We start from the raw sequence: 16,930 nt of genomic DNA, 5'->3' as shown, positions 1-16,930 counted from the left end.
GGTTAGCTAAGATCTGCTTCAGAAAGTGGTCTCGCTTGTGCATAGTCAGACCGAAACTCAGCATCAACGAATGGGCGGGGCGCAAGCCCCACGACCACAAAGTCGCTTAAACTTGCTCGATTACACCGGGGTTCAAATTCAGTTACAACTGATCAAGGTACAAACCTCTCCCTCGGTCCCGACCGATAGGGGTATACACCTAAGTGGCTCTAATAGCCATCTACATCTTAGCCGGACGAATTCAAACGACCGGCTCAATACGCTCATCGTCGGCGGACACTCGGGTCACGCCATCGATCGGGGAAAGCAAAGCTACATCAAGATATCCCTGATCCGCTTGTCTTCTCTCCATTGTCCCACTCACTCGTGCCACGTGTGCGCAATAGTGTGGGGGCTAGGGTGATAAGTCCAAATGGTCGGGTAAGTCCCGAACGAAAAGGCCAACAAATCTTCAAGAGGCCAATAGGCCAATAGGTTGGATCATGAACGACCAGGTCGTTGGGCCAATCGGTCGGGTAAGGGACGACCAAGAAGCAATTAATTAAAAATGCAAAAACTGAACAGACGAAGTTTGACAAAACCTTAATTTATATTGACGATAAAAATACCCGGTACAAAACGGGACCGGGTTCCCGACGGAGTTCATGTACAAAAAAGTAAGAAAGCAAAACACGGTCGGAAGCTACACGACCTTATCTACTTCTCCGCGGTGCCGCTCGGTTCAGCTGTCTCCTCAGGGCCAAAGGGAGACAGGCTGGGATCGGGGACCTCATCGGGAAAGGTCGTCAGGACCAGTTGAAGGTCGTCACCTTCGAGGACCTCTTCCATGATCGACCGGGTCTCATCACGCATCTTCTTCTGACCGGACTTAAAGGCCCAATGCCCAAAAGTCCAGATCATTTCTTCCCCGATCTTGTTCTTTCTCAGCTCGCGGAAGAACTTCTCGGCCGACGCTTCGTCCCGGCAGAGGAACCTCGCTAGGCCACCAAGATTGCCCAATCGGGCTTTGAGCTCCGCAGCTTCCCCTAGCGCCTCCCGGGCGGCCTTTTCAGCGATCTCCTGGGTTCCCTTTGCCTTCTGCTCGGCCTGGAGTTCGGAGATTTCCACCGATTGCCGGTCAGCGACATTCTTTAGAGCATCGGCCTCGTTGGCCAATAGCGCTCGGCGCTAAAGAATTTGAGCCGCTCGGGATAGCTGCGGAGAGAAACGTGTTAGCTCGAGTGACAACAGTTAAGGAGAGTTGAAGAGAAAGAAGCTCTTACCTCGACCAGCTCCTGGCCGATCTTCTCGGCCACCTGCCTAGGGGTCATCTTCGTGAGGTCCTCTTTGACCGGCCGGAGGTTGCCGATCTGCGTGAGGTTGGAATCATCCCCCATGATAGTCCCGACCGGGGGGCTCGGGCTGCCCTGCTTCCTTCGCCGCATCAACGCGGCGCCGTCCTCGGGGTCCTTCCCGACCACCTTTTCCTTGCCCTTTTTGGCGGTCGTCCGGGAGATGAGTGTGTCGGATATCTTGACCACGCCCCCTTCGGACGTGGTGATCGTTGTTGTGCCTACTGGGCGAGTGTCCGGGTTGGACTTGCCCCCCACCTCCTTGTCGTCGGACGACCCGGCATCTGCTTTCTTCTTCCCGAGCACAATCTTGGCTCAGGGGGCTCGGGGTGCAGCTGTCCCGTCGAAGTTGCGCAGTGGTCCCATTTCTGCAAACAAAGTGAACTGTTAGAATAGGATCAGAATGTGATCGGGGAGTTAGGGTCGGGGATGTGTGGTTAGCGTTAGACCTTCATTCGCCGGCTCGACCCGAGCAGCTGCCATTGCGATCGTTACGCCTGTTGGCTCGGGTTTATACTTCTCTTCCAGGCCGTATCGCGGCGGTGGCAGACGGGCCTCGTCGTAGCTCTCCCTCGACCGGAAGATCTTGTACTCGTGGATCTCACTAGAGATCTGGAAGGTAGCGTCCCGGAGGGCCTGGGTCTCGACTGGAGTCACTTGCTTCCGGTAGTGTGTACTCCACGTCCTCTCAACCGGGAGAATCCATGGGTCATACTTGACCGAGAAGATGCGATTCTTCTAGCCTTTGTTGTTCCCGGGTAAGTTGTTGATCTTGCACAGATCCGCCCGGGATTGGATCATCAAGAAGCTGCCTCCATATTTTGGTGCTAGCGTCTTCACTTGATAGATGAAGTTGAAGAGCTCCATCGATAGGGGTGGAAATAGGCCAGGCCGAGCCAGGCTTTTTAAAATTAGGCCTGGGCCTGTTAGGAAAACCTAAAGCCTGGGCCTGGGCCTAGGCCTATATGTAGGCTTTTTTTTTGCTCAAGCCTGAGCCTGCAGTAAGCCTGGCCTGGCCTGAAGCCTTTTTAAAAGCCGATTTAGTAAAAAGGCTTTTAAAAAGGCTTCAAAATAGGTTCTAAATAGGCTTTAAGCCTATTTAAATAGGCTCAAAGCCTATTTAAAGCCTTTTAATAGATTATATATACGAATATACCTGTAAAAAATAATCATATTATTAAGTTACAATCAAGTGAATCAATCAATAATCATAAATGACAAAACCAAGTTCATATTTTATAATAAAATGTCAAACAACACGTACAAGTTTAATAAGTAGGAGTTAATAATACAAAAACCATACAAGTTTGATAACTTCAAGTCTACAAGTCCATAATACAAAAGTCCATCACAAATTCACAACTCACAAATTTAACAACACCAGAACTCATAAGTCCACAATACAAACATGAAACATTAAACATAATAACAACAATAGTATTCAAACATAAAATAAAACAAGTCATGGCTTCAACATAATCTCCTGTTGTCCAGAATCTCCCTACACAATGAAAAAAAATTGAGAATAAATAATGAAGTCAATTACAAGTTCAAGTGCTCATAATTAAAGTAACAAGTAGTACTATAAAATTATATAAAATATTAAAGTAACAAGTACGTTCTTACCTTTTGTTTTTTCTTCAGCCCGTACTTGTTACGAAGTCAATCCCCACCACAAATAAGAGCTTCAATAGATTCCTCATTTAAGCTTGCACGATATTCATCAATGACTCTTCCTCCAGCACTAAATGTGGATTCAGATGCCACACTTGAAATAGTAACACCTAGTATATCAGAAGCCATCTTTGATAAAACTTTGAACTTTGGACTATTATTTTTCCACCACGCCAAGGCACAAAAGGATAAAGTAGAAGAAGGAATAAAAAGATTTTCCTCAAGATATGTCTCCAACTCTGATTTTGTAAGAGGAATTGATTGACTTTGGTAGACCATACTCAATAATTCTTCCATCCCTTTATCCATTTGTTGTCCACCATCAACTAGAGTGCTGCTTTCAACATTGACTTCACTATGTCCACTAGTAGAAGAAGCATCTTGACTATACAAGTTCACATAATCAAGATATAAATCTTGTAATGCATTTTTCACCTTCTCCACATTCTTTTCAACATCACTTGGTGTTTTACACAATAAGGGGAAAGTTATCTTAATACCATTTAATTTCATCCTTGGATCTAAAACACATGCAATAGACATTAACAAATTACATTCCCCCCAATATTTGTCAAATTTTGCTTTCATAGGTTTTGCCATCTCACGCATAAACATGTCAAAACACTCAGCTGCATTATCAATAACCTTTTTCACCCTTTGAATTTCAGCAAGATACAAGTTAGAAGTAGGGTAATCACTACCTGAGATGACATGAGTGGCATCATTAAAAACGTCCAAAAGTTTACAAACCTTCTCAATCTTGTCCCAATCCTCAAATGATGGTGCATACTTATAATGTGGCTCTTTTTCATTGTAATCTGAAAATGCATGCTTAAATTTACTTGCAGTACACAACATCAAGAATGTGGAGTTCCATCTTGTTGGACAATCAAGAATAAGTTTCCTTTCTTTCAATCCTTTTAATTCAATAACTTCATGGAATGACTTTAGCCTTGCATCTGAAGAATTTATAAATTTCACACTTTCACGAACATTGTGAATGACATCTTTAATAGTGTTAAGGCCATCTTGCACCAACAAATTCAGAATGTGAGCACAACATCTAACATGAAAAAGTTGACCATCAAGTACTAACTTACTGCTCAATGACATGTTTTCTTTCAAACTTCTAACATAAGAGTCATTGTAAGATGCATTGTCAACAGTTACTGAGAATATTTTATTCTCAATGCCCCATCCTCTCAAACACTTGAAAATAGCATTTGCTATATCTGTTCCTCGTCGAGGAGGAGGCACTTTGACAAAATTCAAAACTCTCTTCTGAAGGTTCAAACTTGCATCAACAAAATGACCTGTCACAACCATGTACTCAACGACTTGGTGATGTGACTTCCACATGTCTGTTGTAATGCTAACCTTACTCACATTATTCAAAATCTTTTTCAAAGTATTCTTTTCAGCTTCATACAATTGCAAACAATCACTTCTTGCTGTTTTACGACTGACTCTTCTAAAATTTGGATTTGCATATTCAAAAGCCCACAGGAACATGTCATCATCTACGATGCTAAATGGTCGCTCATGCACCATAATTCCACTAGCAATAATCTCTCTCATCTTTTCATTGCAGTATTTAGCATTAGGAACAATAAAGGGATTACAACTAGCAAGTTGTTCAAAATTGAATTTCTCTCAACTAGCAATAATCTCTCTCATCTTTGTACCATTAGCAAGTTGAATTTCTTCAAAATCATTCCATACCGGAGATGTTTTTTTCCGCTTTTTTGTTAAGATTGAATCATTATCAACCCTATTGACTTCTTCTGAATTGTTACTTTCAATTGATTGACTTGAAGAAATTGATGGAGTTGTAGTTGTAACTTGCACATTCACTTCTTCAGGAATAGATTCATTTGTATTGTTACTTGTCATCCTATATAGTTTTATAAATATTCAGTCATCAAAACACATAAACAAACTAACATCTAAGTATCTAATATTAATTATTATAAACAACTAAACATAATTAATTTATTACTATAAACAAGTATGGACTACATTATTAATTTATTAATAAAGATTATACTAAATAGGACTAGTCACTATTAGTAATTATTAGTAATCAATTTATTACTAAACAGTTTATATTACTAATTAATTTATTACTAAATAGAAGTGCATAACTAATAAGTTAGAACTTAGAATAAACAATAAACAATTAGTGCATACCATTTAACAATAAACAACTAGTGCATAACTAATTAATTTATTAGTGAAGTTTTTTGCTCATTACAGTTCTTTCTGCATATATATATATATATATATATATATATATATATATATATATATATATGTATGTATGTATGTATGTATGTATGTATGTATGTATGTATGTATGTATGTATGTATGTATGTATGTATGTATGTATGTATGTATGTATGTATGTATATTTATTTATTTATTTATTTATCTAAACTAAATAATCACTGCTGTCAATTAATTTATTGACTAGATATAATCACTACTCATTACAAGTTCACATTGCAATTAAAGCAACATTAATTTATTAGTGATTCGCTGTGTCCTTTAATTAGCTTTGATCTTTGTTTTCAACAGGTTTAGTACGTGTATCAGTGTATGGGTTCATGTTTCTGGTTTTTATTATTACGTGATAGGTCACAAACTCAGACAACAACTCCAGCCACTCAAACTATCTGAGTTACTACTTCAATAAACATGGGATGAAACGCAGATAGCACAAACTGTACTAGTTACTACTTCAATAAACAATTAAACATATAAACGTATATTAAGAAAACTACACTAACTTCACTAACCTCGCATGTCGCCGGTCGCCACCAAGAAGATGGCAGAAAAGCAGTTACGAGTTGTCCAACTCCGCTCGCCGCCTCGCCGCTCGGAGCCTCTCTGCGCCGCTTCACCGCCTGCAGCCTCACCGGAGTCGAGACGGTCTTGTTTATTGTAGGATTTGTAGACTTGTAGTCGATTCAAAGATTTCGAATTTTGGGGAAGAAACGAGTACACGACAAGCCAACAAAGCCACAAACGCTGACAGGCAGTCCTAGGGTTATCAGATCTTATTGAATTTATACTTATATATTGGGTTATATTGTAATTATTACAAAATATTAGTTATAAAATATAATATAAAATAATTAATATTAAATATATATTTTATATATATTATATACATAAACAGGCTAGGCCTGCAGGCTCGTAGGCTAGGCCTTCACATATAGGCCTGAGCCTATTTAAATAAATACGCTATTAACTAGGCCTAGGCCTGGCATTTTAACTAAACAGGCCAGGCCAGGCCATAGGCCCCTGTGTAGGGGCCTGGCCTATTCCCACCCCTATCCATCGAGCACGCCACCTCGTGCTGAGCGCAGATTTGCGGGAAGCACGCCAAAATCCGATGCGCGTTCGGGCATATCTGGGCGGGAAGTACTTGATAGTAGCCCAGGAACGCGGTCAGGAGAGCGGAGAAGGGGAATGTGATCGAGGCCTGCAGCGAGTCGTAGTGCATCCCGATCCACTTCCCCTGGTGACGTTCTATTACGTTCCCCAGATGCCGTCAGGTATCGAACTGAACCCGACCGTTGAGCCTTGCGGCAATCCTTGCCGCTTCCCCGGTCGTCAGCAAACACTCCTGCTGCTTGATGCTTTCGCTGTTCAGGAAAACGAGTCCTGTATCGGCGGCCGGCGCGGCCGGGTCTTCTTCAGCCGGGTCCGGCGTGACTGCCCGATCGTTTGCCGGAGTGGTAACCTGGGGGTACTCCCCGATAACCCGTGTCGGTGCTTCTCGAGCGGCTTCAACTGGGGAACGCGCCCGCTCGTGGCGGTGTCGCCGCTATCGCTGCCTGAACCGCTCGACCCGCTCGAGCTAGATGAGCCTTCTGAGCTAGACGAACTTTGTCGCCCGGGTGCTTTCCGTGGTCGTTGGACGACCTCGACGACTTCTGATGAAGACGCCTCTATTTCGACTTCTTCGCTGAGCTGCACGACCGCGTCGTCGTAGTCCGCGCCCGAGATGTTCTGACTGTCCGAGTCTGACATTATCTTCTCCTAAAGCGCGGTCAGGATTTCAGTTAAGGGGTCGGGTATGGTCCAGTCGTGGTTAGTTAAGGCCCATAGTCGGCTGTTATGAGTTAGTGTAAAAGCGGGAAAAGGAAAAGCTAAAGAGGCGAGAGCTTACCGATCAGTTAATGTTCGCTGAAGAGGCTTAGAGTTTTTAGCTCGATCGCTGTTTAGTGTTGGTTGCTCGAGATGCTCCGATCGACTTTCACAGGTGGTAGGAGTTCACTTGCGCGAGGTGACCGTTACAGACTCCGAGGCGCGCAAAAGCTGACACGTGGCACGACAAGCGCCAGCTGTCCGGTCGGTTTTAGCGGCGGGTGATTGGACCTTTTCATCCCGTCCCGTTTTTCCCCGAGTGGTTAAAAAGGCCTGGGCTGGGGGGGCTTTTGGTAGGGTATATCCCGACCGACATGCCACGTGTTTTCTTGTTGTTTGTGCAGGTTTACAGGTCGGATATTCCTGAAGGAAGTCGGTCGGACCCGACCGGCACATCTCCCGACCAAAGTCTTCAACACCCGACTGATAGCCCTTGAACGAGAGATCCGAGAAGAAGTACGTGTCAACGTTACACGTTGACAGGCAGGGCCCGCTGGGTGAAGACACGTGGGTTACATGCCGGCCGGCCGGAATTGTGTCTCCGGCAGCGGCTATAAATACCCGCGGTGACTACAGTGTGATGGACTTTTGGAACGATCGATAGACTATCTACAGAGCTGCCCGACCGTAGTCAGTCGGCCCTCGGGATAGTCATTTAGATTGTATTAGGTCCTTCTTTGATCAAAGAAAGTCTTTATTTGCTTTTGCTTGGTCTTATTAGTATCTTGACCGCATTATGTGGAATTTATACTATCAATATTCAACACAGATGAGAAACAATGCCTATTATCATTGTCTTTTTGGGGAAGTGGGATTTGGTTATGTTTTTTAAGGTGCACCGTGCCAAGACGCTAAAATTGCAGTGAAGCACACCAGGGGACTAGATGAAATCAAGAATTCATTTATGGCGGGTGTGGCAACAAGAGGAAACATGGATCACGCCAATTAATAGGGTTTTCTGTTGCAAAAATTATGCTTCTGTACTATCGAGTCAGGGTCTTTTCCCTCTAAAACTGCTATTGCACCAGTTAATTTTATGAAAAATTATGCGTCATAGTTATGCATTATTGAAATATTTACATTTTTGAAAAATTTGATAATCTTAAGTTGATATACGCAAGGATACCGAATGATATTTTAATAAATTATGAAACACTAATTTAAAAATACACATTGCGCATTGGAAAATTCGTACAATGCCTGTGTGGTAACTACTTCTTATTAATATAGTAGATGAATGAAATTTAATTTGTAGTATATTGATTTATTATTAATCAACACCAATTTTAGGGAAAAATTATATTATAGATTACATTTTTAATTTTAAAAAATAAAAGTGCAGGAAAATTATAATATATATTAATATTAGGGCAAAAATGTATTATATTTTTAATTTTAAAAATTATGGGTGAAAATTCTATTAAGATAAGTTGTATGGGCCAAAAAGGTCTTAAAAACCATATCATATTGTAATTATATTAAAAGGCAGAGTGGGATTTGAACCCACACCCTTTCGGGCCAAAACCTTAATTTGGCACCTTAAACCAACTCAACCATCCCAACTCATTACTAATTATTCTTGTGTAGCTAAGATCCAATAAAGTTAGGCCCTAACGTGAACTAAAAAATGTTGGTGTAATTGTTTGTTGAAATTAATTGTTCATATTTTTTTATTTTTTTATTTTTATTATTTTTCCTACTTACCCTCTGCATTGAATCAGTGTAAACTCTAGTAACGGAATTTTCCGTTAACTATTTATTATTCTTATGTTACTCATTGATTTTCATAAGGGAAGTCTTAGGTTCGAATCCCGTCCCAATCAAAATTGACATAATTGTTAAACATATACTATGAATATGTTAGAGGGTATTAAAAAAAATACAATATAAAATTTAACATGAACTTTGGTCAATTAATTTGAATTATGCATTGAGCATTGATGAAACGGCACACCTAATTTAAAATATATATTTGTTAAACTCCATAATATTTTCACATATTTCAGTCAAAAGAATACACATATTTATACAAGAATATACTAACTAACTAAGATAAGGATCGAAAATAGATCTCTAAGAATATACACAGAATCCCTAAGATCATGCTGAATATAATCCTACCATATAATGCCCAACTTGTTACATAAGTAATCTACTCGCGGCCATTCATGGCTTTTGTAAAAAGTTATTATAATTGTTCTCATTTCTTCACAAACCCTATTGAGATTAAGCCTCGTTGTACCTTATCACGATGAAATGACAATCAACTTCAATGTGTTTGGTTTGTTCGTGGAAGACAGGATTGGCTGCAATATGGAGAGCTGCCTGATTGTCACACCATATACGAAATGAAGAATTCATTTAAGTATTATGTTAGGAACAAGTGTTTACTACTGAAGCAAAAGTTATAACTAATAGCAAAAAAACATCTTAATATCCTTATACTTGCATAACAATAACACTACTGTAATTTTGCATATTCTCTTAATCTGGATATTGATTTTGTTTCTAGCAAACTGAATAAAGGACTGACTGACTCAAATTCTCGGTTGATCAGTCATTCAGATAGAACGGCAAATAAAGCGTAAAGCGGAAGACTGATGCCGAAAGTAAATCAACACATATGTTTGTTTACCCAGTTCGATACAATGTGTATCTACATCTGGGGGACGATCACCGATGCGTCTAATCCACTAACTCATAATCCAATGTACAAAGGTTGAGAAAAAACAATCTCACCCAAATGCCCCACACAAGGTCAGTACCCAGTCTACAAAGGTTTAGTGGATTTTTGAAGTCGGAGAGCCACGCATGCAGAAGTCCAATGAAATCCCTTCAATTGGAGAGCTAACTCTAATGCAGTCCGCTTCAATGACGCAGTCCCACGTTGTTCCCACAACTGAGTGATCTTCGCGTCCTATCGTTTAAGAAACGTTGATACTTCTCAAGTTCTTCTTCATAATCACCAAAAACTTATTGTCTTAAGAAAAGGCATGACAACAAGAGATGTGTCTTCGGTTTAGTATAGAGTGTTGCGGCTTCAATCAATGCAACCCTAACTTTTGAGCGAATAAGAATATATATACTTCTTTGATTTGGACACTTTCCAAATATATCTCTGATCATAGATGGTAGGACTTTTTGTGAAGAAAGAAATCTTAAGATTCGGTCCATACCTCTTAAGCTGATTCGCTGATATTCTTTCCAAAACTATCATCTCATAACCGCGTTCCATGTTTTAGAAACTTTCCTTTATCATATCTTCGGTGGCTTGATCCAGCGGCGCGTCTGTAGGTTGCACTGATCAATCAGTCATCTTCAGAGACAAAAGCAGACATCAACCTGGACTCTATCTTAATTTGCCATAATAATATTGCCAATTATATGTTGGGGTTTTTCGTACAGAAGTAAAACATTAACAAATTCCCCCTTTGGCTATTATTTGGCAAAACAACTCAACTAAAGATGAAATATCTCAATTAAAGATAGAGAAAAGCATAATAAATGGGCCAGTACTGGCAACAGTTATAGCAAAAGAAAATATTGTTTGATTACAACCCATAAAAACAACAGCACACAACCCGTGCTGGATAAAGACATAGATCAGACCATTTCTTCACAAAAAACACGCCTAGACAGGGCCAGAAGGTACTTCAACCACCATCACAATCAGAAAATACTCCCCCTGAGTATAGTACTCCCCCTTTTTGCGAATGATAGACAAAGGACTCGTTAAACATTAGAGGGACCTCCACTGTCAGACTTCAAAGCTTCACCAGCAGCAGACTCAGAAAGGCTCAATCGGAGTAGAATAGTTGCAAGCTCAGTGCGAGCCACATTAAGTTAGCACACCAAAGATAAGATTGGGATATGGAAGCTTTACCTTCTATTCCCTAGGATGTATCAATGTGAGAATATGATAGAAGATCCATTTCTCTAAATCAATGGTCATCTTGGTGCCAACTCGAAACAGAAGAGCAGCTAGAGGCTTGCTGACTGTATGAAAATGCGCAGATGGCAGCCAGTTGTGCAAAGCAATCTGGTGTAGGATAACAAACTTAGAGGTGAATTGAGAGCTGGACAAGGTATCATTATCACCAGTTGGCCATATAGGTGCCAGTCCTCTAGTCAGGGTCTTAGCAACCAAATCCCAGTCAGAAATTTCGTCTTCCTCAACTGTCTTCAACCCATAATACTGATTGATCATATCCGGTCCAAACACATACCACTTACCCCGAATGAAGATTTGCATGCACCTCTCGCTAGTAAGATTGTCAACCTCTTCATTTAGGTTGTAGTAGAATTCATAAGTCAGCAACTTCGAGTAACAACAAACAGATGTCACTGTCTTCAGCAGACCAACCTCACTCAGAAGGGGCAATACATCACAAACTGAATTCAGCTGATTCTCATCAACTGATCTTTGGACAATCAGTTCTCTCTTCACCATCGTAGAACACTTGTCTTTGGCAGCATCAGAAACAAACTGTGGCTTGTAGACAGAAGTATCAGGACTCTCTAGGACGACAATAGGAGCATTCTGCACATCAGGAGTAACACTCCTTCCTCTTGGCTTTGAAGCAACTTTCATTTTTCTGCTTGTTGTTGATGAAACAACCGTAGGAGCTTTACTTTTAACAGAAGACCGCAGGGTCTTAAAAACTTGTCTGACTAGCGGATCACTTTCAGCTTTCTCTGTATCAACCGATCTTCTTCTCTTCTCTGGCTGGGTAGACTTTGTGGGCTCAGCACCAGCATCCACAGCAACTTTCTCTGGAACTCCTGTCCTCTTGGACTTTCAACTTTCTCTGACAGGTGAGCTCTTTGTAGGACTCGGAGATACAGAATTGCTGGTCTCAGACCCATGGACAGTAGAGGATGCTAGAAGCTTGGTGACTTCTCTGATTTTGAAGGATGTAGAATCTGGGTGTGCTGTCTCTGCCACTGAAAGAGACTCAGTTGGATCAGAGGATGGCGCCTTTGAACCATAGACTTCAGCCAGAATTTTTTCATCGTCACTGTCTGTTGGAATAGGAGGATCATGCCTTAGTTGTATCATTTTTTAGGGCTCAGGTACTAAAACAGAGGGTAATCCCGCAAAGTGACGAATATGGTCTAGGCTCTCAGCCAGACCGGAAGATGTGTACACAGGAACACCATTTGTAACACCCCCGATTTTCACGACATTTTAAAAACTTAATTACGTAAGGCAAGGTAACTAATAGGTAATATAAAACGTAAGAAACAACGAAAGACTTTAATTAAAAACGTGAAAACAGGAAGTGCTATGCCACATCCACCTCAACGTGGATGCACAGGCAAGTCTAAAACCAACAGTCTATCATGTTTAACATAACCACGGCACACAGGCCCAAAACACTATATACTAAGTCCAAGGGAGCTACACTACAACTAACAGCTAGCGCACTCGCCATAAGCTACTCAGGACCTGTAAAGCAACATAAAGGAAAGGGACGACGCCCGGTCAGCGAATATTGCTGGTAACCCATCAATACGCGTTAAGTAGCATATATAGATAGTATAGAACAAAACCATTTTCGAAACGGAATACAGTATATATCAGTTCAAAAGACATAGAGAGAAGTCAACTGCAAAGACTCTATTTCACTCTCAAAAGAACAAGGGAAATCAACGTCCCAAAACGACAACAAGACAAGAACAACAACAACAACCAAATACAACTCGAGGCGTATTCTACTGATCACAAAGTAGAATACCACTTGACATGCTCATTAACAAAGAATAGACATTCAATCATTGGAAACTACATGCCACAGTGACACTTCATATCACAAGAATACACTTTCAAGTTCCAAGTTCCAACCTTATGACCTGTTCCAACCTTATGGCTACCCCCGGCCTTATTACGGTTCCAACCTTTACTTTCGAGTGCCACCCTGTACTTCCAAGTCCAACCTTTTGCCTCCGGGAACCGTCGTTCCCCCCTCCAACAACCGCCAATCAATATCGCTGAACGCTCAGTACACAAGGGTACCGTGCAATATCAAGTCACAAAACCGCCAAACTCATGAGCAAAGCTCAAATAACAAACCACCAAACTCAATTCATGGCCACCACAAGGACCACATCTGTACCTTGGTGATTAATGTCCCATACCATTAATCGTGCAATCAAGGTACAACCAATACACACATTTTCATCACAGGAATCAATCAATGGATCACAACAAAGATATGAAACCATACTCAATCAAGGAAGGATTACAATCCGACACCACAAGCCATGTACCCCGCCGGTGGGGCGGCGGGTGGAGCTCTGCCCGTCGTTCCGCTCGCGGGTACACTCCTGTACCACAAATAATCCCTTCGGGGATTTTCAACAACAATTCCAAATTCAAGTCCAAAACACCCAAAATCTTACGAAATACAACAATATGACTTGAATCCAAGAAATAGCCAAGCAATGGCATACAAGAATCCTAATAACAAGCTCTAGATATGCATTCTCACAAGACAATGCATCAAAACTCACATTTTATAGCAAAAATCACATGTAGAAGTCAAGAAATTATTATATATGTAAGAAAATAGATTTTGTAAAGCATGGGTTACCTCTTGTAGCCTAAACCTTCACTTTTCACACCCAAAAAGCTTCTCTTAAGGCTCTCCTTCAACTCCAACTTCAAGAACACACCAAAAGACAACAAAGATTCCATCTTTAGAAAAAGACACCTAAAAAGATACTAAAAACACTAAGGGACCAAGGATCTTACACTCCCTTATGCTCAAGCTTAAGAAAGTATGAATCTTGGAGACCAACTTGAAGAATCTAGGATTGCCCAAAACTTGGCTTAAAGAAGAGGCTAACAATTTTCTAGAGATAAGGTGGAGCTTTTGTGTTTAGGGTGTTAGGGAAATGAAATGAAGGATGAGTCTAGGTTAGCTTGGGGCACAAACATAAGGTGAAAATACTTTTTTGCCCTTACTAAAGTGGGAAGAGTAAGGAGACAAGGGAACAATTCATAAAGCATAGAGTACAACTCTTTGACTTGGATTGACTAGTCAATTTCTAGTCCTCCGACTATTGAATTTTTAGGATTTTAGGAATAAATTACCAATTAAGCTAGATTAATTATCTAATTAATCCTTAAATAGATTTTGGATTTACAGGGTGTCACATCCTCTCTCCCTTAAAAGAAGCTTCGTCCCCGAAGCTTGGGTACGACGAATTCAAACAGAACGGCAAAACGAAACAACAATGTGACAAGAAAGTCAAGAACATCTTTTGATCAAAATTCCAAGAGTTCAAAAGGTATTTAAGGACTTCTACCATTTCGCCGTTAGGCTCATCCGATCATTTGTTGTAACGCCAATGTTTAGTCCTTTTTTCCCGAATGAATACTTGTAGGACCAAAATTAATTCTCCAACTTAATTTTGTTCTTCATGTGGTAGATTTTCCTTTGCATACTGACTTGATATTCTGAATTATTATGCTTGTACTAAAGACCTAAATTCTAAGAGGATCTAAAGTACATTTGGCTCATCAAAACATTATTACAAAAATATTCCTATCAGATCTCACACCCCTCACTATAATTTTCCTCTCTGTAATCACAGTTTCTTTCGTATAACTTAAAAAAATAAATGCTTCACATACAATAGTAAAGGGAATTATAATATAGTAGAAAATAGGAATTAATATTATTGGTAAAGTATATATTAATTGAAATTGTACTTATCTTTAGTAAAAAAAAAAATTACACTTCTGGAAGATTCTTTTGAGCCTTCAACATGTGTGCATGTGCACATATAGAACTATAAACTGCCATTTTTAGATTGAATTCATCTTTCATGCGTAGCTATATTTTCACCAACTAAATTAATAAAGCTTATTATGTAAGCAAATGTAAAATGGATATTAACTAAAATCTTGGTAATATGATTTCCATATTCACTTATTAACGTAATAACATAACACCATATAGAAAAGACATATTAGTTATATTCTATAATATAATAATATTTTTCATAACATTATTTTTTGCAAATTCTCTGTATTCTTTTTACGTATTTATAATACCGTGTAGAAAAGACATTAATTAATTAGGTAATAACATAATAGCATAATTGGTAATATTATATATGGTATTACTGTGTAGAATTTGTGGATGTTTATCACCAACTAATATAATACAACTTACTTTGTAAGCAAATGTAAAATAGAAATTAACTAAAATCTTGATAATATTGTTTCCATATCCAATGCTCTCATGTACTAACATAATGCCCTATATAACCAATTTAAACAATTTATAATATAACCAATTCATATATATATATATATATATATATATATATATATATATATATATATAGGGAAGGGTTCAAGTGCGGTTGATGCTTCCCGTGCGGTAGTGCGATTGTGCGGTTGGACGCACCTTAAGCATTAACATGGCACACCTTAAGTACACAAATCACCACGCACCTTGAGTCCACAAACAAAATACCTTAAGAACACAAATCACTCACCTTAAGTACAAAAATCACGCACATTAAGCACATAACAAGCACATTGAGCACAAAACTCACACACTTAAGATTTTAAAATGTCTCACATTAAGCAGAAACTCACGCACATTAAGTACAAAATCCACGCACATTAAACACAAATCTCACGCACTTTAAGTATTAACTCACAGACTTTAAATTTCAACAGCTACTAACATTAATCACTAACCCCACGCACATTAAGCACAAACTCAACTCACCTTAAGAACAAATCTCACGCACCTTAAGCACAAAAACTCACACTTTAAGTTTTAACAACTACTCACATTAAGCAAAGGCCCACGCACCTTACGCACAAGACTCACGCACTTTATATACAAAACTCACGCACATTAATCACAAAATCACTCACCATAATTTTGACCTAGATGCAAAAATTATAAAATTGCCACCGCGTTTTTTTTTTTTTAATTTTGGTAATATTGGACGTTGATTTAAGCGAGATGAATGACTCAGATTAAACCGCACAACTGCACCTGAAACATTCACCCGCACGAGAACCGATTTCTATATATATATATATATATATATATATATATATATATATATATATACATATATATATATATATATATATATATATATATATATATATATATATGCGCTACAACCTCACGGTCAAATCTATACTATAATTAAAATTAAACAAAATTCTATTTACTTGATTTCCTGCACAAACAATAGCAAATAGTAAAGGTAAATTTAAAAAAGAATGAAAAAAGGAACATAAATATTTCACAATAATATTCTACACCATCAATTAAAAATGGATGAAAATTAGGTAAATTGGAAAAAGAAATGAATATTAATAATTCACTGAAAATTAAAAATGAAAAAATGGAATTGAAGTTAGGTTAATTGGAAAAGGAAATGAATATTAATAATTGACTGAAAATAAAAAATGATCCATAATAGACTAAAATGGAAAGGAAATGGTCAGATCATTGAATTTTAATTTTTCACAATAATATTATATAGTATAATACATCAAATCACAATTATGTCATAAATCTTTCCATAATTTAAACAATGAAATGGAAATTAAAAATGGAATGAAAATATGTTAATAATAATATTCTACATCATCAAGTAAAAGTAAAATTAAAAATGAAAAGGAAATATTTAAATAATAATATTCTGCATCATCAATAGTAAAGCATATTTTAAACAATACTAAAGGTAAATTAAAAATACAACGAAAATTAAAAATAAAATGGAA

General features: G+C 38.9%; 2 protein-coding genes across 2 annotated transcripts; both read right to left on the bottom strand.

The window, feature by feature from the left end:
- Window positions 1-3,498: 3,498 nt before the first annotated feature.
- Window positions 3,499-4,583, bottom strand: LOC109174179 (zinc finger BED domain-containing protein RICESLEEPER 2-like). The gene is made up of 2 exons (XM_019323443.1): window positions 3,619-4,583; window positions 3,499-3,526 (listed from the first exon to the last, which is right to left on the bottom strand). The coding sequence occupies exons 1-2, from the start codon at window positions 4,581-4,583 to the stop codon at window positions 3,499-3,501; spliced, it is 993 nt and encodes a 330-aa protein (XP_019178988.1).
- A 6,464-nt stretch (window positions 4,584-11,047) lies between these two features.
- LOC109174177 lies at window positions 11,048-12,220 on the bottom strand. The gene is made up of 2 exons (XM_019323442.1): window positions 12,005-12,220; window positions 11,048-11,950 (listed from the first exon to the last, which is right to left on the bottom strand). The coding sequence occupies exons 1-2, from the start codon at window positions 12,218-12,220 to the stop codon at window positions 11,048-11,050; spliced, it is 1,119 nt and encodes a 372-aa protein (XP_019178987.1).
- Between the last annotated feature and the right edge of the window lie 4,710 nt (window positions 12,221-16,930).

The sequence above is a fragment of the Ipomoea nil genome, unplaced genomic scaffold (assembly GCF_001879475.1).
Source record: "Ipomoea nil cultivar Tokyo-kokei standard unplaced genomic scaffold, Asagao_1.1 scaffold0542, whole genome shotgun sequence".
NCBI classification, from domain to species: domain Eukaryota; kingdom Viridiplantae; phylum Streptophyta; class Magnoliopsida; order Solanales; family Convolvulaceae; genus Ipomoea; species Ipomoea nil.
The sequence above is the reverse complement of the archived record's forward strand: the minus strand, read 5'-3'. Positions and strand labels throughout refer to the sequence as shown.